Source organism: Callorhinchus milii, unplaced genomic scaffold, assembly GCF_018977255.1.
Source record: "Callorhinchus milii isolate IMCB2004 unplaced genomic scaffold, IMCB_Cmil_1.0 Scaffold3, whole genome shotgun sequence".
Taxonomy (NCBI): Eukaryota; Metazoa; Chordata; class Chondrichthyes; order Chimaeriformes; family Callorhinchidae; genus Callorhinchus; species Callorhinchus milii.
The window spans coordinates 78,716,558-78,741,211 of NW_024704744.1; the positions used below are offsets into that span (position 1 = coordinate 78,716,558).

The following is a 24,654-nucleotide window of genomic DNA, read 5'->3' on the forward strand; positions in this document are numbered from 1 at the left end:
GTGCACAACAGTGCGATATGGTACGTCTGTTACACACCATAGCGTAATAATGAAAGGCAGGTTGGAGATGGGGCAGAGGTTTTGGGGACAAGGGTGGGTCGAGGGCAGGTTTCCATGAGAAGTGGGGTGATGAAGGCTATCGTGGAGTCCTGTAGCTCAGTGGTTAGAGCACTCGCTTTGCAAGCGAGAGACCTGGGTTCAATCCCAGGCAGGGCGAAACCTTGGGCAAGTTTCCTTACTCCACACAGAGCCTAATAATAATCCCTCCAAAACCAAAAACAATAATAAATTGATCATTTTCAATCTACGACTGTTTGTGCCGCGTTCGCCCACAAATATACAGTCAATTCACTTTACAGTGTGTTCTGTGTGAAGCGCTTTGGGACATCCTCCTGACGTGAAAAGCGCTATATCAAATCCAAGGATTATTATTATTATTTTAAAAGGGAACTGGGAACTGAACCTGTGTTACTGTTACACTACAGTATCGTAACCTGTGTTACTGTTACACTACAGTATTGTAACCTGTGTTACTGTTGCACACTACAGTATTGTAACCTGTGGATTACTGTTACACACTACAGTATCGTAACCTGTGTTACTGTTACACACTACAGTATCGTAACCAGTGTTACGCACAACGGTGAGGTTCTATACATGTGTAACGTACAGTTGGTGACACAAGCAGCTGAAAACTAACTGGCTGAGTGCAGAGCGCTGGGGTGTATTTTACAGGGGTGTATATTCTTCTCCTCTCAGGGCCACCGAAGGAAAAACTGGAAAGTCCGGAAGTTTGTGCTGCGGGATGACCCTGCGTACCTGCACTACTACGACCCCACTGGGGTAAGTGATAGAGGTCTGCTCTCTGTATAAGGTCTGGCCCATTACAGGCAAGGAGTGGACACACATAGGCAGCTCTCAAAACCTCCCTCTCTGTAATTAACCTGGTACAGACTAATGCACGTTGGCAGACTCCTGTAATTCAAAACAATTTAGGAATACCTTGCAGATACCCACAGGAATATTTTTTCCTCTGTTGTCTAAGTTAATATCCAGGATATTATAGTCTATCTTAAAATTTCTTTACGTGTGTGCAGATGCATGTCCGCACATATTATATTTATATGTGCCTGTGTATTCATATATGTTATGTATGTGTGTGCATATATACACGTGCTTTATGCGTGCATGTGTGTGTGTGTGCATGCGTTGTGGATGTGTATGTGTGTGTGTGTGCGTGCATATCTGTGTGTGTGCATATGTGTACGTGGTGTGTGTGTGTGTGCGTATATATATGTGTGTGTGTGTGTGTGTGTGTGGGCATGTGAAATGATTCAATCTCCTTTCCTCTAAGCCACTTTCCTTCCCCTTCCGCTGATCCCATTAGGCAGCATACCATCTGCCTGCTCCTAGATCCCCTGCTACTGCAGTCAGCTGCTTAGAGCATGTGTGTGAGAAAGAAAGGCGGTGGTGGTGGAGGGGGGAGTAAGAGAGAGATAGAATTGTCTGTGGGAACTGCCTGGCTTCAATATGTCAGAATATCATTTGTGATCGCTGCCAATTAGGAGAACAGGGAGGGGTGAGGGGAAGGGTGGGGCGAGTGAATGTCAAATTTCCAATGTTTCTTAACACAAAATGTTGAGTCGATGCATTTCGAAAAAAATCAAACATTGCCTTTGAAGTGCATTAAAATAATGACTTAGAAATTCAATGCTTTGTCCTTCCACAAGTTCTCATTTTATAAATCCGTTGATTTTTTGCTTCTGGCGAAGAAATCTGTTGCCGCAAATCAGAACCTGAGCATCAGTAAGTGTCCATCCACTGCCCTCCAGTTTCTCACAGATGAGCATCAGCATCGCCTGCAGCTTAGAGCTTAACTTTCCCATCACCAAGGAGAGAGAGAGAGGGGGAATGGAAATCTGAAAGGAAAGGCAACAACAATAACAATCCTTACATTTGGTATTTCGCCTTACACATCAGGAGGCTGTCCCCTGTAGTGACTGTGTGCATTTTATTGGCAAACGTGGCAACTAATCTGCACAGAGACGTCCCACAAATGGTCATGAAGTGAACAGCTTTTAATTATGCAATAAACAATTTTATTTGGGGGATTGTCGGCCAGGACACGGGGAGAAACTCCCTTCTCTTTTCAAATGGCGCTACGGGATCTTTAATGTCCACCTGAATAAAGGCCATAGACCTACAACCTTTTGACTCACAGGAGAGTGCCACCAACTGAGCCAGGCTGACATTTAGGAAAGCGGTTTAAAACGTTGCTTTAAGGAAATCGTGCTTGGGAAACAGCTGCAGACCAACTACTTCTCTGATTGATTTCCTGCATTTTGCAATCCAGTATATCTTATTGGTTAGAGCGCTCGCCTCACAAGTGAGAGAACTGGCTTTGATTCTCGGGCAGGGTGAAACACAAGTTTCCTTACTCCACACGCCTCTGTTTACCTTGCAGTAAGTGGGAACCCGGTTGTTAGTCGATTGGGGGGATCGCTTTTCCGTAGGTAATAATCCCTTCCAAAAATAATAGTAATGATCTGGTCACTAAATCCATGACTCCCAGGAAATGTCTGCTCCACCTGCAACAAGACCCTGGCCATCAATGAACTCATCTTCGGTGAGAACATTGACATTATGGCCCTCACTGAAACCTGGGTCACCCCAGGTGACACCTTCCCCCTCACTGAGTCCACACCAGCCGGCTACACCTACCACCAGGCCCCATGCCCCAACCGTCATGGCAGTAGTGTGGCCCTCATATCCAGAGCGTCACTTACCCTATCCCCCTACTCCACCGGCTCATTCCCCTCTTTTGAACACCTTGTCCTCTGCCATCCCTCTCACCTGTCTCTAAAATTCCTCCTAATTTTCCGCCCCTCAAAATCCTCCCCCACCTTCATCTCTGACATCTCTGACATCTGACACTGGAGTCCTGTAGCTCAGTGGTTGGACCACTCCCTGGGTTCAATTTCTGGCAGGGCAAAACCTTGGGCAAGTTTTCTTACTCCACACACCTAATAATAATCCCTCCAAAAAACAAAACAAATAATAAATTGGTCATTTTCAATCCACGACTCTTTGTGGGACACCAGCCACCTCCTCTCACTTAAGGGCCAGGTGAGGGCTGCCGAAAGCACTTGCTCAAATCCGGCTTAACGGTCCACCGCTCCATCTGGCTGGACCTCATCAAAACCTACCTCTCCGCTCTCGCCTCAGCAAAATCATCCTTCTATTCCAGGTTAACCCTGCAGGCAAAGGGCAACCCCAGGCTCCTGTTCTCCACCACCAACCGGCTCCTCCACCCTCCCCGCCATGCCTCGCAGATTCTTTCCTCTGACTCTCACTGCGAGAAAATGCTAGACTTCCTTGAGTCCAAATTCGAGGGAATCCACTCAGCTGCCATTGCCCTCCCAACTTCCACCCCTTCCCTACCCCCACACCACACTCCGACAATTACCCATCCGTCCTTCCACACCTTTGAACCTGTCAACCCTCCTCTGTCTTCACCACCATATCCTCCATGAAGCTCACCACCTGCTCTCTGGACCACATCGCCACCCCTCTCCTTAAATCCCAACTCCACCTCCTTACCCCAACATCATCAATCTCTCCCTGTCATCTGGCACTGTTCCTTCTCCACTCAAAACAGCCATTATCACCCCCACCTTGAAGAAACCTTCCCTTGACCCAGCTACCGGCCCATCTCAAACCTCCCTTTCCTATCCAAGGTCCTTGAGAGAGCCATTGCCTCCCAGCTTCACTCTTTCCTCTCCTCCCACTCTCTCCATGAACCCCTCCGATCGGGGTCCGTGCTGCCCACAGCACAGAAACTGCTCTGGTCAAGGTCACAAACGACATCCTGACCATGTGCGACCGGTGTCCCTCTGCCTCCTCGTCCTCCTCGACCCCTCCACCGCCTTGGACACCGTGGACCACTCAATCCTCCTCCACCGCCTCTCCTCCCACCTCAACCTTCAAGGTTCTGTCCTTGACTGGTTCAGGTCCTACCTTTTACACCGCCTCCACTTCGTCGCAGCAAACGGCTTCACCTCCAACCACCGCACCGTCTCATGAGGTATTCCTCAGGGCTCTGTCCTGGGTGTCACGTTTGACCCTGAACTGTCCTTTCTCCCCCAAATCCAACCTTGCACAATTGCACAGCGATTTTTAATCCTTACAAGATCGACCAGGGGGCCGGAGGTGGGCACACAATTAGAAATAATCGCAAGCCAACTGTATTAAAAAAACTAAAGGTGGCAGAACAGAATAGCGAGAGAGATAAACAGAATAGGTCAATGAGGGGTAAGAAGCTCAGTCGAGAAGAATAGGGCATTCAGAAAGTAGGGGAAATGGTAAGAAATTAAATTCACTATATCTGAATGCACAAAGCATTTGGAATAAGATAGATGAATTAAAGGCACAGATAGATACAAACAGGTATGATTTAGTAGCCATTACTGAGACATGGTTACAGGGAGATCGAGGATGGAAGTTAAATATTCCGGGATTTTCAGCTTATAGGCAATGTGTAAAACGAGGTGTCGGGGTGGGGGGGGGGGGGGTTGGCAGCCTTGTTAATAAAGGATGGAATAAAAACAGTAGAGAGAAGGATTTCAAATCAGATAACCAGATGTAGAGACGGTATGGGTAGAATTACAAATAACAAGGGGCAGAAAACATTAGTGGGAGTAGTTTATAGACCCCCCAAACAGTGATCACAGCATAGCGCAGAGTATTAATCAGGAAATTAGAGGAGCATGTAGCAAAGGTAATACAGTAATAGTGGGTGATTTCAATCTTCACATAGATTGGGAAAACCAAATCGGCAAAAGTAGGATAGAGGAGGAGTTTATAGAATATATGAGGGATAGCGTTCTGGAGCAGTGCGCTGAGGAACCAACTAGGGGACAGGCCATCCTAGACCTTGTTTTGTGTAACGAACAGGACTAGTCAGTTATATAAATATTAAGGCTCCTCTGGGGCAGAGTGATCATAACATGATAGAATTTAGTGTTAAGTTAGAGAGCGATGTTGTCAAATCCGAAGCAAGGGTCTTGACTTTAAATAAAGCTAACTCTGCAGGTGTGAGGGAAGAATTAGCAAACATAGACTGGGGAATTAGATTAAGGGATATGACAATAGAGCAACAATGGCAAACGTTTAAAGTTGTAGTGCATAATTCTCAGCGGTCACATATTCCCTTGAGGAATAAGAGTACCACAGGAAAAGCAGCTCATCCGTGGCTAACTAGAGCAGTTAGAGAAAGTATAAAACTAAAACAAAAGGCCTATAAAACTGCCAAAAAGAGTAGCAAACCTGTGGACTGGGAGTGTTTTAGGGACCAACAAAGGAAAACCATAAAGCTCATTACGAGTGAGAAAATGGATTATGAGGGCAAGCTGGCTAGGAACATTAGACAGATTGTAAGAGGTTTTATAATAGGGAATTATAATAGGGGATAAGGATATGGCAGAGTCCCTAAATAAATACTTTGCTTCTTCTTCACGTTAGAAGACACAAGAAGTCTACCAGAAATAGAGATGAACCAAGGGGCTAATGATAGGGAGCAACTTAGGGAAATTTACCATAGCAAAGAATTGGTGCTTGGGAAATTGTTGGCATTAAAAAGTGACAAGTCCCCTGGACCTGATGGTTTGCATCCTAGGGTTTTAAAAGAAGTAGCTCATGAGATAGTGGAGGCCTTGTGTCTGATCTTCCAAAATTCTTTAGATTCTGGAACGGTTCCCATTGATTGGAAGATCACAAACGTCACACCACTATTTAAGAAGGGTGGGAGAGAAAAGATGGGGAACTATAGACCAGTTAGTCTGACATCGGTGGTAGGGAAAATTCTAGAATCCTTAATTAAGGATGTCGTAGTGGGATACTTAGAGGATCACAATATGATTAGACAGAGTCAACATGGCTTTACAAAAGGGAAGTCATGCTTAACAAATCTTTTAGATTTTTTTGAGGACATATCAAGTAGATTAGATAGGGGGAATCAGTGGATGTAGTGTATTTAGATTTCCAAAAGGCATTCGATAAGGTGCCGCATAAAAGGTTGATCCACAAGATTAGGGCCCATGGAATTAAGGGGAATATATTAGCATGGATTGAAGAATGGCTAACGGGAAGAAAACAAAGAGTAGGGATAAACGGGTCCTTCTCAGATTGGTGGGATGTGACTAGTGGAGTGCCACAAGGATCAGTGCTTGGGCCTCAACCATTTACAATCTACATCAATGATCCAGATAAGGACGTCGAACTTAATATATCCAAATTCACGGATGACACTAACCAAGGAGGGAGAGTAACCATTGAAGATGACATTAAAAAAATGCAACGAGCTATAGATAGGCCAGGTGAGTGGGCAAATAGGTGACAGATGAAGTATAATGTAGGGAAGTGTGAAGTCATCCACCTAGGTGGCAAAAACAGTAGAGCAGATTATTTTTTAGAAGGGGAGAGACGAGATAGTGTTAGCGTTCAGAGGGACTTGGGCGTCCTTGTACACCAGTCACAAAAAGTTAGTTTGCAGGTACAGCAAGCGATTAGGAAGGCTAACAGTATGTTGGCATTTGTTACAAAAGGGTTAGAATATAAGAGTAGGGAAGTCTTGCTGCAACTGTATAGGGCCCTGGCGAGACCGCACCTAGAGTATTGTGTGAAGGTTTGGTCTCCTTATTTAAGAAAGGATGTACTCGCCTTGGAGGGGGTACAACGTAGATTCACCAGGTTGATACCTGGGATGAGAGGGATGAGTTATGAGGATAGGTTGAGCAATTTAGGCCTATATTCTCTAGAATATTGAAGAATTAGAGGTGATCTTATAGAAATCTATAAGATTATTAAGGGACACGACAGAATAGATAGTGGGAGACTTTTTCCCCTGGTTGGAGAAACTATAACCGGGGGTCACAGTCTTAAAATTAGGGTTAAGCCCTTTCGCACTGAGTTGAGAAAAAACTTCTTCACTCAGAGGGTAGTGAATTTATGGAATTCTCTACCCCAGAGGGCTGTAGATGCTCAGTCCTTGAACATATTCAAGATTGAGATTGATAGATTTCTTGTGGCTAAAGGGATATCGGGATAAGGCGGGTAGGTGGAGTTAGAATAGATCAGCCATGATCTTATCGAATGGCGGGGCAGCTCGAGGGGCCGAATGGCCTACTCCTGCTCCTAATTCTTATGTTCTTATGAGCACAGATACTGTATAACAAGTATTACATAAATATTTCTGCACATCACCATTTCCATTGCACCATGTACTGCAAAATGTGTACGATAATTGCTTTGAGCACCAGAATTTGATGAGAGCTGGAAAGTTTATCAATACATGTCGACTATCAGAAGTGATTAACGGTAGAACAGTGTGAACCAAGTACTGTAGGTCCGCAGATTAATGTACACAACATTGTGATATTCACTGTACTTTTGCTTCAAACCTGTAGCAGATCAAATCAAAATATAAGTTGATTGAAAAGTTAGATTGACTCGACTATGCAAACTTACTGTTTGTCGGCCTCCCCCACTCCTCCCTCCTCAGGCTGCAGATCATCCAGAACACTGCATCCCGTGTCCTCTCCCGCATTAGACTCCGCGACCCTATCACCCCAATCCTTACCCAACTCCACTGGCTTCCCATCACACAGAGGTTACAGTTCAAGATCCTGGTCCTCACCTTCAAAACCCTCCATGGTCTTGCTCCCCCCTACCTCTCCGACCTCCTAACCCCCTACCACCCTGTTTGCTCCCTCTGCTCAGCGGGCTCTGGCCTGCTTCAACTCCCCCCGCCTCGCTCGCCCCACTATCGGCGGGCGGGCCTTCCGCCACTCTGCTCCCACCCTCTGGAACTCCATCCCGCAGTCCCTCCGTCTCGCCCCCTCCCTCGCCCTTCAAGATCCACCTCAAGACCGTCCTCTTCGACCGTGCTTTCGATCTCTCTGCTTCCCCCCCTGCCCTCCACCTCTCCCACCCCGACCCTCAGCTCGGGTCCGTAACTCTGTCTGTCCAGCTCTTTGGGACGTCCTCCCGATATGAAAGGCGCTATACGAATGTAATGTTGTTGTTGTAGAATTATTCTGTATTCAATGCTACATTGAACTATTGGGCAGCAGTACTGGAGGTTGACCAAAATCACTGATCAATAAGAAGTACCATTTGTGCGGCAGTAATAATTATAATCCTTACTTCTGATATAGCACCTTTCATGTCAGGAGGATGTCTTGAAGTGATTTGTAGGATATAATAATAATAATAATCTACTGCCAAGTGCTGGGACTTCTTTGTAGGTAAATCCAATTTACACGCAGTAAGGTCCTGAGAAACAGCCATTGAAATGAATGGCCATTTTCTTAAATCTGTGAGCGAGGACAGGAGGAGAACTCCCCCTTCCCCCCAATCAAATTACCTGTATTATTAATGATGCTGAAGCACGTACACGTGGGGTAAAAAAAACCTACAGAAGAAGCTGCTTAAATCCTGCGGAGGCATCAAGAATGGGAGAAAAGTAAATGTACCAATATTTTCCGGTGTAATCTTTAGAACTACCTGACAATATTCCTTTTTATATTCACTGTGTATTCCTTTTTAAATTTTAATGAATGCCAGACCAATTTGTGACAACCCACCCGGAAGAGGTGAGTGGGTGGGGTGAGCCCCCCCCCCCCCCCCCATTGGAGCTAAGCTGGTCCGAAGGAGAGCTGCTTAGCAGTGGGATATCGGAATCGAGTCAATCCTTTGTGGCAATCTCGCTAGTCTGGTTCCGGAGTCTGGTTTAGCAGGACTTGCAGTGTTAGCACCAGGCAATGAGCCCACTGGAAACATCGGAATTTAGCCCAGTCTGTCCCAACATGTACTTCCCAGCAGATGTCACTGTTTTGCTGTCGGAAACTGGATTGTTCCATTAAAAGCATCGTAATTTTGCCCAACCTGTCCAAACATGTACTTTCCAACAGAGGTCACTGAGTATCGGTCAGAAACAGGAATCCTAGCCCACACTCTACTCTCCACTGATCCTGAATTACGACAGCAAGATTGCATTTGTATAGATAGCGCCCGCCTTGCATGTCGGGAGGACGTCCCAAGGCGCTGGACAGTGAAATTACTGAGATTACTGTTCATCTCTACCACTGCCCTTGTTGAGTTCACTTAGTTCAGCATGGACCTGGAACTTAATTCAGCTCAGACCTTAATTCAATCCTGGAACCTTCCTGGTTTGTAAGGAATAGATTTGCACAGGGCAGTGGCTTTACCAACTGAGTCATTTGGGAGCTGATACACACTGTTAAGCAAAACAGAAGGAGTTTTACTTTTTTAGTGTTTTCGAGACACTATCGTGAGTGAAGGATGTTAGGTTTAATGCAAGTTGTTGTTGTTGTGTGTCAGTCTGGCCCAGTTGGTAGCACACTCTCCTTTGAATCAGAAGCTTGGGGGTTCAAGCTGCACTCGGGTCTTGGCATCACATAGTCTTAAGTTGACTTTTCAGTGCAGTGTTGGGGATGTGTTGCATTGTCGGAGGTGCAGTCGTTCGGATGTAATGTTAAATCGAGGTCAGGTGAATGTTAAAGATCCCATGGCACTATTTGAAAAGTGAAGGGATTTCTCCTGGTATTCCGGTCAACAATCCCCCAAATAAAATTGGTCACTCACTCCATGACTGTTTATGGGACGTTGCTGTACACCGCTGGCTGCTGCATTTCGCCCACAAAGTATGCAGTCAATGACTTTATGTTATATTCTGTGAAGCGTTTTGAGACATCTCGACAACATGATGATAATAATAATCCTTGTATTTGATATAGCGCCTTATCATGTCTTCTAGACGTCTCAAAACGCTGCACAGAATATACTGTAAAGTAATTGACTATATTTTGTGGGCGAAACGCGAATTGATAAGGCGCTATATCAAATGCAAGGATTATAATTCTAACTAATTAGAATGGTGTAAATTAATTGACTTGAGAATACCTGTAAAGTGTCAAATATCCTTCACTTTGATGGGCAAAACATTCACTCTCAAATAAGGCATTAATGTACAGTTTAAATAACTGGTTTGTAGATGTGTAGAGTGCTATAGAGTTAAACAACATCATTGACATTAATTTTATTAAGATCTCCGTTTTAATTAAAATACATCCCAGTTGGATCATTTTGTTTTAAAAATAATGCTTGAGGTCATGGATGAGTGGAAGCTTTACTGTAGAATGTTGCATATTCGCCTACCAATATATAGTCACTACAGTTTACAGAAAAAAACTCCGAAGTGATCTGAGACTTTCAACCTATAGCGTGCTATATCGTTATTATTATCAGTATTATTATTACAGTAAATGTTTGATAACTCAACCTTGAGTTAACTTGTCATTATGCTGTCGATATCCCGGTCACATTTATTCATATATTTATACGTATGCCAAACTCACCACTCTGGTTAACTTGTCACTGAGCCCTTTTCCTTGGAGTGATGAGTTGTCAGGAGTTTGCCGTGTATGAAATTGTCACCTGGGTTAATCTCCTCATTTGGATTTGGGTTCCAAGTTTGCTGTTGTACTTGTTTCTGCTTTAAAAATTCAGAAAAAATGCATTGTTTTATTGGTTGTCTAACAGTTTCTCCTCCAACCCCCGCACTGTCACGTCTGGCGTCCCCCAGGGCTCTGTCCTTGGCCCTCTCCTCTTTAATATCTACATGATGTCCGCAAACATGAGGTCAATTTCCACATGTATGCGGATGACACCCAACTCTATCTTTCTGCCTCTAACCTCAACTCCAGGACCACTGCTGTCCTGTCAGACATCAAGTCCTGGATATGGGCATATTTCCTCAGCAGCTCAGGCTCTGGCAGCATCAACCTCCATGGTTGCACACTACAACTCACCAAACCAGTCAGGAACCCAGGTGGTGCCTTGCTCGGACCTCAACTGTCTTTTCTCCCCCAAATTCAAGCCATGACCCGCTCTGCCTTCCCTCATCTCCATAACATCACCCGACTCCACCACTACCTCACCTCTCATGCCGCTGAAACTCTTGTTCATGCCTTCATCACCTCCAGGCTCGGCCATGCAAACACCCTACTTGTCAGCCCTCCCAACTCCTCCCTCCACAGGCTTCAGATAATCCAGAACTCTGCAGCCCGTGTCCTCTCCTGCACCAAACTCCATGACCCCCATCTCCCCCACTCTCACCCGACTCCATTGGGTCCCTATCCTTCAGAGGATCCAGTTCAAGATCCTGGTCCTCACCTACAAAGCCCTCCATGGCCTCGCCCCCCCTACCTCTGTGACCTCCTAACCCCCTACCAACCCGCCCGTTCCCTCCGCTCAGCCCGCTCTGGCCTGCTCCACGTCCCCCGACCCACCCATCCCACCATTGGCAGAAGAGCCTTCAGCCACTCTGCCCCCAACCTCTGAAATTCCATCCCCCAGTCACTCCGCCTCGCCCCCTCCTTATCCTCCTAGTCCTGCCTCAAAACCCTCCTCTTCGACCATGCCATCGGCCACCCCCCTTCCCCTCCCCTCCCTTTCCCCCCAACCCCAGCTCGGGTCTGAAATGCTGTACTCTGTCGAGCGCCTTGGGACGTCCTCCCGATGTGAAAGGCGCTATACAAATGTAATCTTGTTGTTGGTGTTTTGTTGTTAATAATATCGTAGCAGAATCAGATTGAACTGAGGTTGCCTGCATTGGCCCTCGCTGCTGGCAAAACTAGAATGAAACTAGCCAGAAACTCCTTGCATCTACTTTGTATAAAATAGCACTGTATGACATCTCAAGTGTTCAATAACATTACCTGAATCTCTCAAAAGCTCATTGCCTTGTAATAGGTTCCAACCTGTTAACTTTCCCTCTCCTACAATAGGGTGATGCTTGTATATTCTGGATAGAATTGATTATTAATACTACCACTAATCCTTAAATTTGATATGGTGCCTTCACATCGAGAGGACAGCTCAAAGTGCTTTGCAGGATTTACTGTGAAGTCCTTGAAATTTTTAGGATCTAATAGTTGTAGAATTTCAATGTTGGATCCCATCCAGCATTATCTCTCCTCATTCCTGATCCTCTGGTCTTGTATTGGTAGAAATGTACATTTTGTCTTGAATTATTTTATTCTTACTGGTAGCAAGAAATAGAGCTGTAATTACTCCAGGCGCTACGCCAAGAGACTTGTTTATAGTCTTGTAATTGCTCCTCTGCCAACTCTTATTTTTTACATTTTTTTTATTATATATATTTAAAAAAATAAATATATTAACATATATATACAGTATATGTCTACTATAAAGTCAATAAAGTATAAATTACTCCCATAATATTATTCGATTGCAGAAGTATGGTGTAACAGAAAATATTTCCACAATATTTTGAAAACATTTGTCTAAGTGTCTAAGTACATAGGAAGATCCAATATTCCAGGACATTGTATTCTTAACTGATGTAATTATTTTTAGGTTTCAGATAAACGAGTGTCCAGAAACCATGGCCTGCTGGAGGTTATCGATGGGAAGTTGCGCATCAAACCGGTAAGTCCGTTACCGTCTTTAAGGAGAGGAGTGTTTGCTATTGTATACGTTGTATACTGCCACATTGTTCATCTGTGAGATGAGCACTGACTGACCGACTGAGTTTGTTTCTGTTGCGGGCTGTGGCTAGCATGCATGGAGTTTGCCTTTTGCCACAAGGTTTGAGTCAAGGGCACCACAAAGCGTATTACTGTCTTCCAGTTCGCATGGAATTTCTTTGGAACAGTTTTGTTTCGCAGACATATTAAACTGTATTTCTGTCATAGTAGCCTTGTTTGGTCCTATAAATTAATGCCTGCTTTCTTCAGCCTATTTCGTCTTACATTCTCTATCGCACATTTCTAGGGTTCAATGTTTAAATATGAACCAAAGAAATGTACAACAGAAGGAGGCCATTTGCATGTCTCTGGAAGAGCTATCAATTTAGTCCCATCTTCCTGTCTTTTCCCCTTTTATATTTCTCCTTTTCGGATATAACTAATTTCCTCTCGAAAGCTAATATGAATTTTGCTTCAGCCAAGGTTCCAGTTAGGGCATTTGGTACATTTTGTAATGCATAAGAGATAGCACATTTTATTTAACATTTTTATTGATTTATTAGTCCGTATCAGAATTCTGTATTTTCTTTTCTCCGCCAGTTTTTTCTCTCTTACGTTCACTGCGATATGGTTCTTCAATCATGGATTGCTCTCCAGAATCTCTTGCAAATGGCCATTATTAATTCGTGAGCCTTTACAGTAGGTGTTGGCAGACGATTTACCGCAGGGAGAATCGCAGTCGAGTTTGATCAGTTCATCAATCGATGTTGACTAACGTTCACCTTACAACACCGTTACTCAGTATCAATCAGTAATGGAAGCCTTGGTTGATTTCATTTCCTCTTCCTTACCCAGTGATTCTAGGGCCAAATGTAGAATCTAACCATTTGTCTTTATTCAGATCAGCTCACAGCATCAACTGGAATTACAACCTGCATCCTGTGAGGCCTGATTTTGCCATTGCTGTTGGTGGCGTCCAGACCCGCACGCTAAGACCATTATGTAAAACAACTTTAGAAAGATGTTCCTAACTTCTGCTTCTCTATTCCTTGGATATCAATATAATAATAATCCTTGCATTTGATATAGCACCTTATCACGTCTTCGAGGCGTCTCAAAGCGCTTCATAGAATACACTACAAAGGGAATTGACGATATTTTGTGGACGAAACGTGGCAGCCAATTGCGCACAGCAGTGTCCCACAAACTGTCGTGGATTGAAGTGACCAATTTATTATTTTTAAGGAAAAGTGATCTGCCAATCGAATAACAACTGGGTTCCTACTTACTGCTAGGTAAACAGAGGCGTGTGGAGTAAGGAAACTTGCCCAACATTTAGCCCTGCCAGGAATCTAACCAAGGTCTCTTGCTTGTGAGGTGAATGCACTAACCACTGAGCTCTTTTGCAGACATCACTCTCTTAAGTATTTTTTCAAAGAGGTATGGCATACTGAGGGTATCGTTGGCGAAGACTTTTCAGTATGTGGAAGTCTAGAGAGGACTAATTCCTGTGGATTTATGTGTTCCCCTCCCCCGCCTCTCAAGATGTATGAAGAAGTCTATCATAAAACTAGAGATATAAGTAGGAAAGTCCATTTTCAAGGTAGGGAACCTTGTGTTAATATTTTAATATCCCAAAAAAGCTAAATTATGGGCTGAGAATGAGATTATTACCATACTCTTCCATTTTCCTAATGCAAGCTTTTACTTCTTATTAATAATCTTTAGAACATGTCAGAATGCACCTTCTTGCTTCATGCAAAGCCAGATGGTGTCCAGTCAATGCTGAAAAACTTCACATGCACCAAGCTGGAGACAAGACATTTTTGACTTTGGTGAACAGTAAAGCAAAAGTCACACCTCCATCTCCAATTTAATTGATTATTTTCTACTTTCACGCTGCATTTGACTGTTTGTGATCTCTTTATGGCTTCGATTTCATCCCAAAAGAACGTCATAATGAGATTTAATTCTGCAACCAAATCACTAGAGGAAAAAAGATGCATTGTGTTGCCCCTTATCAAGCTGAAACAAAAAATAAGTCTTTTTGTGCTTCAGAAATAATAACAGTGGAGTGCGGTGGCTGATTTTTTTNAAAAAAAATCAAATCTCTTGGAAACTAACTGAAGTGCAAATGATAAGTGCTGCACCTGTTGATGAGTTTTATTCAGAATTTTATTGTGTAGATCAGTCCCCCCTCTGCTCAACTGGCCCCAGCCTTCTGCTTGTCCCTCATCCCCTCCGCTCCACCATCAGCGGCTCTGCTTTCAGTCACTACTCAGAAACTTTGGAACTCTCTTCCTCAATCTCTCCGCCTTGCCCCCTCCTTCACCTTCTTGAGATCACGCCTGAAGACCTTCCTCTTTGACCATGCTTACGGTCATCTCCGCCCTCCCCTGGCTCGCCGTCAGGCTCCACTGTTAAACGCTCCAAGACGCTGCCCCAACAACAACAAAATTACATTTATAGAGCGCCTTTCATGTCGGGAGGACGCCCCAAAGTGCTGCCCCATGTGACGCATATAAATGCAAGTTGTTGTATATACATATATAATTAATTATAATCCTTACATTTGACGCCTTATCCCGTCTTCTGGACGTCTCAAAGCGCTTCATAGAATATACTGTAAAGTGAATTGACTGTATATTTATGGGAGAAATGCGGCAGCCAATCGCGTACAGGAGTGTCCCACAAACAGTTGTGGATTGAAGTGACCAATTTATTATTTTTTTTCTTGAGGGATTATTATCAGGCGTGTGGAATCCAGGTCTCTCGCTTGCAAGGCGAGTGCTCTAACCACTGAGCTACAGGACTCCAGGATGAAGAAGTCCCTTTGTTCCACTGATCTCACCCTTTCAGAACACCCACCAGTTATGATAACACTTGTTATTAGTTCATGTGCCGAAATAGCTTATAAAAATCCTATTATAATTCTTCCATTTGATATAGTGTCATATGTCCACGGTGTCTCAAGGAACCTTCACAGGATTTACTGTAAAGTGTAGTTACTTTGCAGTGAGGCGGTTAACTTGCTAATTTATACTCTTGTACTTGCCGCTTTACTATCTTTCTAAAAAAAGTATATTTGTATAGTATAAAGTCAATAAAATAAAAATTACTCCCTTAACACTGAAATTACATTGATTTAAGAGGTGGTAACTGTTATTCCGCTGCAGCATAATATAGATGCAGTATGGTATACCTGAAGATATCCCTCATTCAACCATGAAATAAATAACCAATTTTATTTGGGGGATTGTGAGCCAGGACGCCAGGGGAAATTGCTTTCTCCTTTTTGATTAGCACCATGGGATCTTTCGCGGCCTTGTGAACAGACAGACATAATCTCAGTTTAAGACATCACCTGAAGGACTGCATATCTGTTAATGCAATGCTCACCCAGTGCTCAGCCTAAATTGTGAGCTCAAAGCCCCAATGTGGGGCCTGAACCTACAACCTTCTGACTCGGAGGTGAGAGTGCTACCACCTGAGCCAGGCTGACGCTATACATTATTCAGTATATATCAGTCTTCATGGTGCCGCTTCTGGAGCAGTGTTTGCTGGATGGGGAGAGAAAACATCGGAAAGAAACAAACTGAAATGCAAATCTCTGTGCACCTTTTGATGTATTTTATGCACAACAACTATGGTGTAATAGGAATTCTGTTCATGTGTGCAATTATCTTCACGAATCACGGTGCCTTGACATTACTCAATGCTCCCACTCAGGGATAAAACCTCACCTCGACATCTGTTACCATCGCTACATGGATCAGAACAAGACCACACTGACTGCAGCAATCACGAAGGTACTAGCTGAAGTAGGTGGAAGTATGAAGACATTGACAACGCTCCAGAGGAGAAAGCCCGAGGCATCACCATCAACTCTTCCCACGTGGAGTACACAACTCCTTAAGCTCACACTGACTGTCCTAGTTACGCCCACTACGTTAATAATATGATGTTGTGGACGGCGCAGTTGGGTGGATGTATCCTGGTTGTCACGACCACAGACAGACAGATGCCTCAGTCGAGAAAACACCTGCTCCTCCCCAAACAGATCAGCATCCAGCATATTATGGTGAATATAAACAAGGCTGATGCGGGGGAGGGTAAGGAGATACTGGAACCTGGTGGAGCTGGAGACTCAGGAGCTGCTGACAGAGTTTGGTTACGATAGGGAGAATGTACCTGTAATCATCAACTCAGCACTGTGCTGCTCTGGAGAACCGAAGTCTGAACATCGGGACGGTTTCTGTCCTGAAGCTGTTGGATGGGGTGGATAATTACATCCGACTCCCCAGCCGTGATCTGGATTATTCCTTCCTGCTTCCCATTGAGCAGATCTAGTCTATCCCAGGCCGGGTCACTGTAGTGACCGGGACCCTGGAACGTGGTGTGATAAAGAAAGGTGACGGGTGTGAATTCATTAGACACAACAAGAACATTCATTCAGTGGTCACTGGTATAGAGATGTTCCAGCAGAACCTGGAGTGAGCGGAGGCCGGGGATAACCTGGGGGGCTGGTTTGGGGGTTGAAGCGAGAGGATGTTCGCTGAGGGATGGTCCTGTGTAAACCCGTGTCCATCAAACCTCACCAGAAGGTGGCAGCCAGGTGTACGTGTTGAGTAAGAAGGAGGGTGGACGACACAAACCCTTTATGTCTGATTTCATGCCTTTGATGATCTCTATCTCTCTCGAGGCTGGGCAGAGTGAGGGGGAGGGAGAGGCATTAAGCATGGAGGGGGTGGTTGGGGGCTCCATCAGTGAGGTACCTGCATGGGCAGTCCTGTAGCTCAGTGATTAGAGCACTCGCCTCGCAAGCGAGAGGACCTGGGTTCAGGTTGAAACCTTGTGGAGTCCTGTAGCTCAGTGGAGTCCTGTAGCTCAGTGGTTAGAGCACTCGCTTTGCAAGCGAGAGACCTGGGTTCAATTCCAGGCAGAGGGTGAAACCTTGGGCAAGTTTCCTTACTCCACACAGAGCCTAATAATAATCCCTCCAAAACAAAAACAATAATAAATTGGTCATTTTCAATCTACGACTGTTTGTGGGATATTGCTGTGCGCAATTGGCTGCTGCGTTCGCCACAAATATACAGTCAATTCACTTTACAGTATGTTCTGTGAAGTGCTTTGGGACGTCCTCCCGACGTGAAAAGCGCTATATCAAATGCAAGGATTATTATTATTATTATTATTAGGCAAGTTTCCTTACTCCACACGTCTCTGTTTACCAGCAGTAAGTAGGAATCCACTTCTTAGTCGATTAGCGGGTCACTTTTCCGGGGGTAATAATCCCTCCAAAAAATAAAGCAAAATAATAATGTGTTCACTCAATCCCCGACTGTTTGTGGGACACTACTGGGGGCAATTGGCTTCCATGTTTCGCCCACCATTTATGCAGTCAATTCACTTTACAGTATATTCTGTGAAGCGCTTTGAGACATTGATAAGGTGCTGTATCAAATGCAAGGAATATTATTATTATTAGAAGGAAGATCAAAAAGGAAAACAACTGAGACTGTACTCAAGAACCTCTTTGGAGTTGGTACGTAATGGAGAAATGTTTGGCATTGTCTATGCACAGAGGGATATGTTTTTGATCCTCTCTATATAAATGCTTGTTTTTGTTTTAATAAAAGGTTATGCAAAAGCTGTATAAATTTCTATATATTATTCCAACTCAGAAAATTGCCAGTATTCTGGCCAGCGCAGGTTATCCTTTTGACAGAATTACAATTTATAGTTTATCGGTCTGCAGGCAAATATATAAGTCAGTGAAATCTTACCACCAAATCATTTTTGGTCACCGTGTGAGACCAACATGTGTGTGAATGAACGCAGCATAGCAGCAATCAGTTGTAGGGACTCGAGATCGTCTGAAACAAGAATAACTGGACCATAGAATATGAAAGCCATGACAAATACAAATTCAAGGGCTATATTAAAAATGCTAATCCAAGTCAGATCGAGCAGTGGGTTGCAATGATCCAGAGTTTTCATTAAGATCAGTGAGGCTTAATTAGAAATACAACTTGAATTGGTTTGCGGTGGATATTAGACAACTGGTTTCTCAGTATATGGAAGACCTTATTAACTTCGGTACGTTGCCTGTCTACTGGGAAAGAGTCTTTTAAGAGCCTGAATATATAATGGCTGTTGGTGGGACATAGCTGTGTGCAAAATGGGATGCTGCACTCGCAAACAAATACTGAGTCACTCCACTGTAAATCCTGTGACAGCCTACCGATGCGAAAGGCACAATACCAGATTCAAAGTTTATTATTATAGGCTTCGGTAATGCTTATGGCTCCTTTTTCTACAGTATATCTCCATCCTTCTTCTGTTTTCTTTCTCTAAAAAGAAAGAAACTGTGTTGTTCTGGGGCTGCAGAAGTTTTTCTTCACATGTTATACTTGTCAAAATTACCAGATGGGGAGAGGGATGTGGAATAATGGGTTACAATGTTAGAAGCAAATGCTTACAAAAATAAGTATGTTTAATCCATGATGTATTTCATTTGTACCTTATCTATGTGCTTTGATTAATAGTGTTCATAATGACTTGTTAAAAGTAGAATTAAGTCTTTTTTTTGTATTATCTGAACCAATGGAAAATCCTAATCTTGTTTTGAAGCGTAACGTGCTTGTATCCAGAAATTCTCCTAAGTGTAACAATCCGCAAAAATGTTGTGTCAACAGTTTTGTGTATTTTTTTTAAGCGAATAACTTTTTATTGCGCTCGCCAATTGTTGAGGCAGAATCGAACGTTTACTGCACATTACATCAATTGCACACCACCTGATCCCTCATCTCCTGCAGTGCAAGAGGGGTCTCCTTCATCCCTTTTGTCAACAGTTATCTCTGTGCAAACAGACCTCTGAGGTTATTTAGCTCTTTGCACCAGCAAAAGGCGCAGCGCCTTTCTTCCTGACTTCTCACATCTTCTTGCTATCTTATTAATAATTGGTCAATTACAGCTCTGGACGCAGTACGGATTTTTAATTCTATGGGTGAAACGTAATTTTAAACGGACAAGAGTAGCTGTAATCAGCCAAATGGAAACTGTGGATTTGCATCCTGCTGTGGCTGAATAAATTGCTGATGGCACTCAAATCCCACAGACCTACTAGCGCAGTTCAGTGACTGCTGAGGGTGTTGCATTTCACTTATTCTCTCTTCTCAAATAAATCGTCATTTTCAATGTCTCCAGGAAAAATTAACTCTTGTTTTTTATTTGTCCTTGGCAACGTCAAGCAAACAGCCTCGGTGAGTTTAAAGCAATAACAAAATAATCTCCTCAGCCCATAGAATCTCGAATTGCATAGAAAGACAACCATGTTTTTGCGAGCGCTCACCTCATAAACGAAGACCCGGGTTCAACTCCCAAGTGGGGCAAAACCTTAGGCAAGTTTCCTTACTCCACACCCCTCTGTTTAGCTAGCAATAAGTAGGAATCCGTTTGTTAGTCAATTGGCGGATTGATTTCCGAGGGTAATAAGCCCTCGAAAAATATATAAGAATTTGGACAATCAATCCACGACTACTAGTGGGACACTACTGTGCGCAATTAGCTGCCTCGTTTCGGCCAAAAATGCAGTCAATTCACTTTACAGTATAATCTGTGAAGCATTTTGAGAAGTCTCAACGAAGTGATGAGATATATCGAATGCAAGGATTATTATTACTAAGTCCTGTAGGTTGTGGATAACTCTGCAATCTCTTCCACTCATTCGACCTTGAATGCAGTTAGACCCTGACAAAGCAAATTGTCTTTTTCCGTTATGCGTTTGTGGAGTAGCAGAACATAATGACTAATTTGTCAGCTGTTTTGAGCACCATTATGGCATTGGTAGCACCAAAATAGGAGGTTATAATTACTGCAGACTATGGTGGGGCATTAGAGGTTTCTATGCTTGTAGGTCATATGGCCTGTATATTTAGAAATGGATTAACCATTATTGTGTAGTTGATGCATCGATGAGCTTTATTTAATATTATGATTAAAGCCACGCAGGAAATTCATTATACAACTGCAAAGATTTTTCATATTTTGGCTTGGGATATGCGTGGGCATTGATCCCTTGAATTCTGCCAATGTCTGATGTATGGTTAGCCAATCGGTCAGATGTCAGCCTGGTTCAGTTGGTAGCACTCTCATTTGTGTTTGATAATACAGAATAATAATAATAATCCTTGCATTTGATATAGAGCCTCATCACGTCTTCAAGACCTCTCAAAGCGCTTCACAAAATATACTGTAAAGTGAATTGACTGTATATTTTGTGGGTGAAACACGGCAGCCAATTGCGTACAGTAGTGTCCCACAAACAAATTGAGTGATCAAATTATTCTATTAAGCATACATTTGTATGGAGTAAACTTTATTGTGTGTGCTCTATGCAGTTATCAGACTGCAGAGTTTTTCTTTTGCACAAATTGTTTTCCTCTAAATGGTCTGCCTCAAAAATGCTTTAATTTGCGACAGACTTTGACTGACGAAGGGAGTGGAAATGAAATGCCACAGTATGAAATGAAATGAAAAATGCATGCTGCCATGCTTTAATTGCCTGCAGATTGCCATCCTCTATTTTCCCCATTATATCCTGCCCTTTTCTTAGTACTTCAACAAACATGCTGCCATTTCTATGACATTCAAGAAGAATCTATTTAAAATAATTGCAGCGTTCGCACGGTTATTTAATATGATAGGCAATCTGCCCATCCAAATAGACAGTGTGCTTTAACTTGCGCTGTTCCTATTTAGTACTTTATCGGGACCAGAATCTGATCCCACTTTCTGATGAATTTACCGAAGGACGTTAATGCTGATGTTGATGGAAAGCAAATAAGATACCTCTGCACCATTTTCACCCGATTAGAGGCTATAATTTGATGTAAATTTGCAGAACACATAATTAGTCTGATTGGAACAAGAATGAATAAGTAGCTTTTAACAATGATTGTTAATTTTTGCTCCTCTTCTGCTTTGTTCCAGACTCACACTAATCCATGCTTCCATCAGTCATCAAATACCGCCCATCTCCTACCCCTGGAGAAAGATAAGTGGCATTGTCTGAACCCAGGAGATTGTTTTGCACTGTTGCCAGACAAGTACATCTATAAAGTCATCTCAACCAACTTTGAACAAACTTTAAGGTTATTATTTGTATCTCACCTCAGTATCTATCAGTAATTTCAACATCAGTGTAATGAGGAGATAATTAGGTCAAGAGGGAGTACTTTTTGTATCAATTTTCCACCCTAGAGAAAACAATTCTTCCCTAAAGCAAATATTCATAGACTTGTTTCTGTCAGACGATTCACCTACAGTTACTGTCATTCATAATTCATATCATAATTTGTGCATTTGATCTTGCACCTTATGTTGTTGAGACAGTGCCAAGCATTTTATAGGATTTATAATAATAATAACTTGTGAAATTAAGTGACTGTAGTGCCTGTTAAAGATCTTGTGGCACTGTTCGAACAGAGAAGGGAGTTCCTCCCGGTGTCCTGGCCAACAGGTCCTGGCTGTTTGTGGGACATTGCTGTATGCAAATTGGCTGCCACGTTCACCTACAGTTCACACAGTGTCTACATATTAGAGTCAATTCTGTGAAACATTTGGAGATGTTTCAACGATGTGTTAAATTGCTATATCAAACGTAAGGATTATTAGATTATTTTTATAATTGGGATCCTTTGGTTAAACAGTTTAAATGGTGGTGTGAATTTTCTTTTTAAAAAGACCAAATTACCAAACCCTGACTTAAATTGAGTCACACTTTGGTTAAGTATATCTTTCAATGGAACAAGGGCCCTTATTAATAATTTGTATGAGAATAACAAATCTCATATTTAGTTTCTCAGATTTTGTTAAAATTGTTTTCAATTAAGAGTGGTGGAATTATATGGGGTCCTGTAGTTGATTTGCTTTCCGTGCGTAATAAACCCTTAAAAAGAAATAATATATTTGGATACACAATCCACAACTGTTTGTGGGACACTGCTGTGCGTAATTGGCCGTCACTTTTGGCCCACAAAATATACAGTCAATTCATTTTACAATATATTCTGTGAAGTGCTTTGAGAGGTCTCAACACCGTGACATCTGTCAAATGCAAAGGATTATTATGAGATTTCTGACTAGTTGATAATTGCTGTGCTGCAGAAACAGTCAGCTGTCGAGCTTCGAAGACCTCATTGATGTTCAATCTGACTCTCCCAAAAATTTGCAAACGGCTAAAGAAGAAGGAAACGAAGACCAAAACACATTTCAGGATTCCACAGAGAGCCCAACAAGGACATCTTCCAGGACTTTGACTAAGGAAGATCCCTCCAGCTCCAGAGAGAGAAACAGAACTGAATCGCATAGTAATTCTCATAACCTGGTAAAGACCTTGCAGGTATTGCAATAATCGTTAGTTTTTTTCTTTGTGGCGTGATCACTGCTCATTCCCAACCTGTATTAAAACTGAGTTAGGTGGGCTTGATGTCCTGGAACCCGGTTGTTTGGAGAAGGGTTCAAGTCTCCTTGGAGCTGAACTGACTGTGAGGTGACATGCTTGGCAATGGAAAGTCGGTATCGAGCAGGCCCTCTATGGCTTCTTGGTAGTCTGGTTCCTGAGCAAGACGGGTCTGCAATATTCCAGGGCACTGCTGCTAACAGCACAGTCAGCCTGGCTCATTGGCAGGACTACTAAGGGCACACCAGCCTCTGGGGACAGGAAATCATTCCACTCAGCTCCTGTTATCCCAGCAAGCCAAGGCTCTATGGTTAGGGTGGTCCTAGCTGGACAAGCAACGGGAAAGCTTGTCAGACAGCGATATGCAGTTTTAGCTGATTAGACTCTAGCAGTACCACAACGCACACTCTGGGGTCCCTAAACCTCGGTTCTTGCCAACCTGAGCCTAATACTTTCCGGAATTAGGTAAGCAGGATGCATCCCTTCCAAGAAGAGAGTGTTCATTACATCAATCTATCTCTGGAATTTCCAGGATCTTTATCAGTGGTTAAAATCCGATGATTTTTCATTAGCATCAATTCAAATCCTATGATTTCTCATATGATCTCTCAAATATAGGCAATAGAGTTAGTTGAGCAATTATTTTAAAATTCAAAGATATGTTTCCCCCTCCTAATGTAAGCAAACCCCTCAGCTGAACAAGTACTGTGGGAATGAGCATCTTTTAACCTAGTACAGCAATGCATTTTTAGGAAAAAAAAGTATAACTAATACAATGGAAATATTTTGACAGATTGACATATCCATTAATTGTGTATCATACATCAAGGTTTTATTAATACCCTTGAGATTTAAATAATTCATCAATTGACTAGGAAGTTTCGACTTTACCTTTGTATGGTTGTTATCTGTCAGGTAAAATATTAAATGGATAGTGAGATAATCTTGCATATTTTTTTTGAATGAAGAAATTCCTCTGTTCCACAGTCGAAGAGGGAAATGCTGAAGAATGACTGTGAACCACTGGACCTTGCACAGAGAAAGAGAGTCTTACCAGCATGGATGCTGCAAGTTTCAACAGATGTCCAAAGCTCTTCATCTGCAGCCAGTAAAAGCGGTAGGATAATATAATAATAATAATAATAATAACAGTCTTACCAGTGTACTGTTTTATCCATGGATCTTTTCATTCAGTGTTTATTACTTAAATACCGACTGTATCTCCCACTCAGAAGTTTCAGAAAATTCCAGTTCAGGATTTTCAGTTTACTTACAGACAACACACATTGCAGTTTGTTTAAGTGAGCTGTGTTACTTGCAGATCTGACGTTCCTGAATAACAACAATTTGCATTTAAATAGCACCCCTTACGTAGGTGTAGGAGTCCCAGAACACTCAACAGTGGCAGAGCATGATGCTGAGCATAGGCATGGTTGAAGAGGAAGGTCTTCAGGAATAACCTTAAGATGGGGAAGGAGAGGGCAAGGCAGAGGGATTGAGGGAGAGTGCTCCAGAGGTTCGGGGCATCGTGGCTGAAAGTGCGGCCTTCGATGCTGGAACTTAGAGCACTAGGGACAAACAGGAGGCTGGAGCCGGTCTGGTGGAGGTAACAAGAAG

The 24,654-nt window shown here is 43.0% G+C and overlaps 3 protein-coding genes across 3 annotated transcripts in view; all 3 read left to right on the forward strand.

Annotated features, from left to right (window-relative positions):
• Positions 1–24,654, forward strand: part of plek (pleckstrin) — a gene marked incomplete at its 3' end in the record, with an annotated part of 50,048 nt that overhangs the window by 23,876 nt on the left and 1,518 nt on the right. The window contains 1 exon segment of the mRNA NM_001292738.1: positions 760–861. Coding sequence (NP_001279667.1) covers positions 760–861 — 102 coding nt within the window.
• The window catches only part of aplf (aprataxin and PNKP like factor), a 36,016-nt gene continuing 19,977 nt past the window's right edge, over positions 8,616–24,654 (forward strand). The window contains exons 1-5 of the mRNA XM_007892281.2: positions 8,616–8,651; positions 12,460–12,531; positions 21,567–21,727; positions 22,743–22,977; positions 24,025–24,154. Coding sequence (XP_007890472.2) covers positions 8,616–8,651; positions 12,460–12,531; positions 21,567–21,727; positions 22,743–22,977; positions 24,025–24,154 — 634 coding nt within the window. The remainder of the gene's footprint in view (positions 8,652–12,459; positions 12,532–21,566; positions 21,728–22,742; positions 22,978–24,024; positions 24,155–24,654) is intronic.
• Positions 12,663–19,237, forward strand: tufm (Tu translation elongation factor, mitochondrial). The gene is given in 9 exon segments (XM_042332712.1): positions 12,663–12,690; positions 16,299–16,397; positions 16,400–16,698; positions 16,700–16,786; positions 16,788–17,088; positions 17,091–17,174; positions 17,177–17,264; positions 18,732–18,795; positions 19,226–19,237. Coding segments are annotated over 9 exon segments (1,062 nt in total).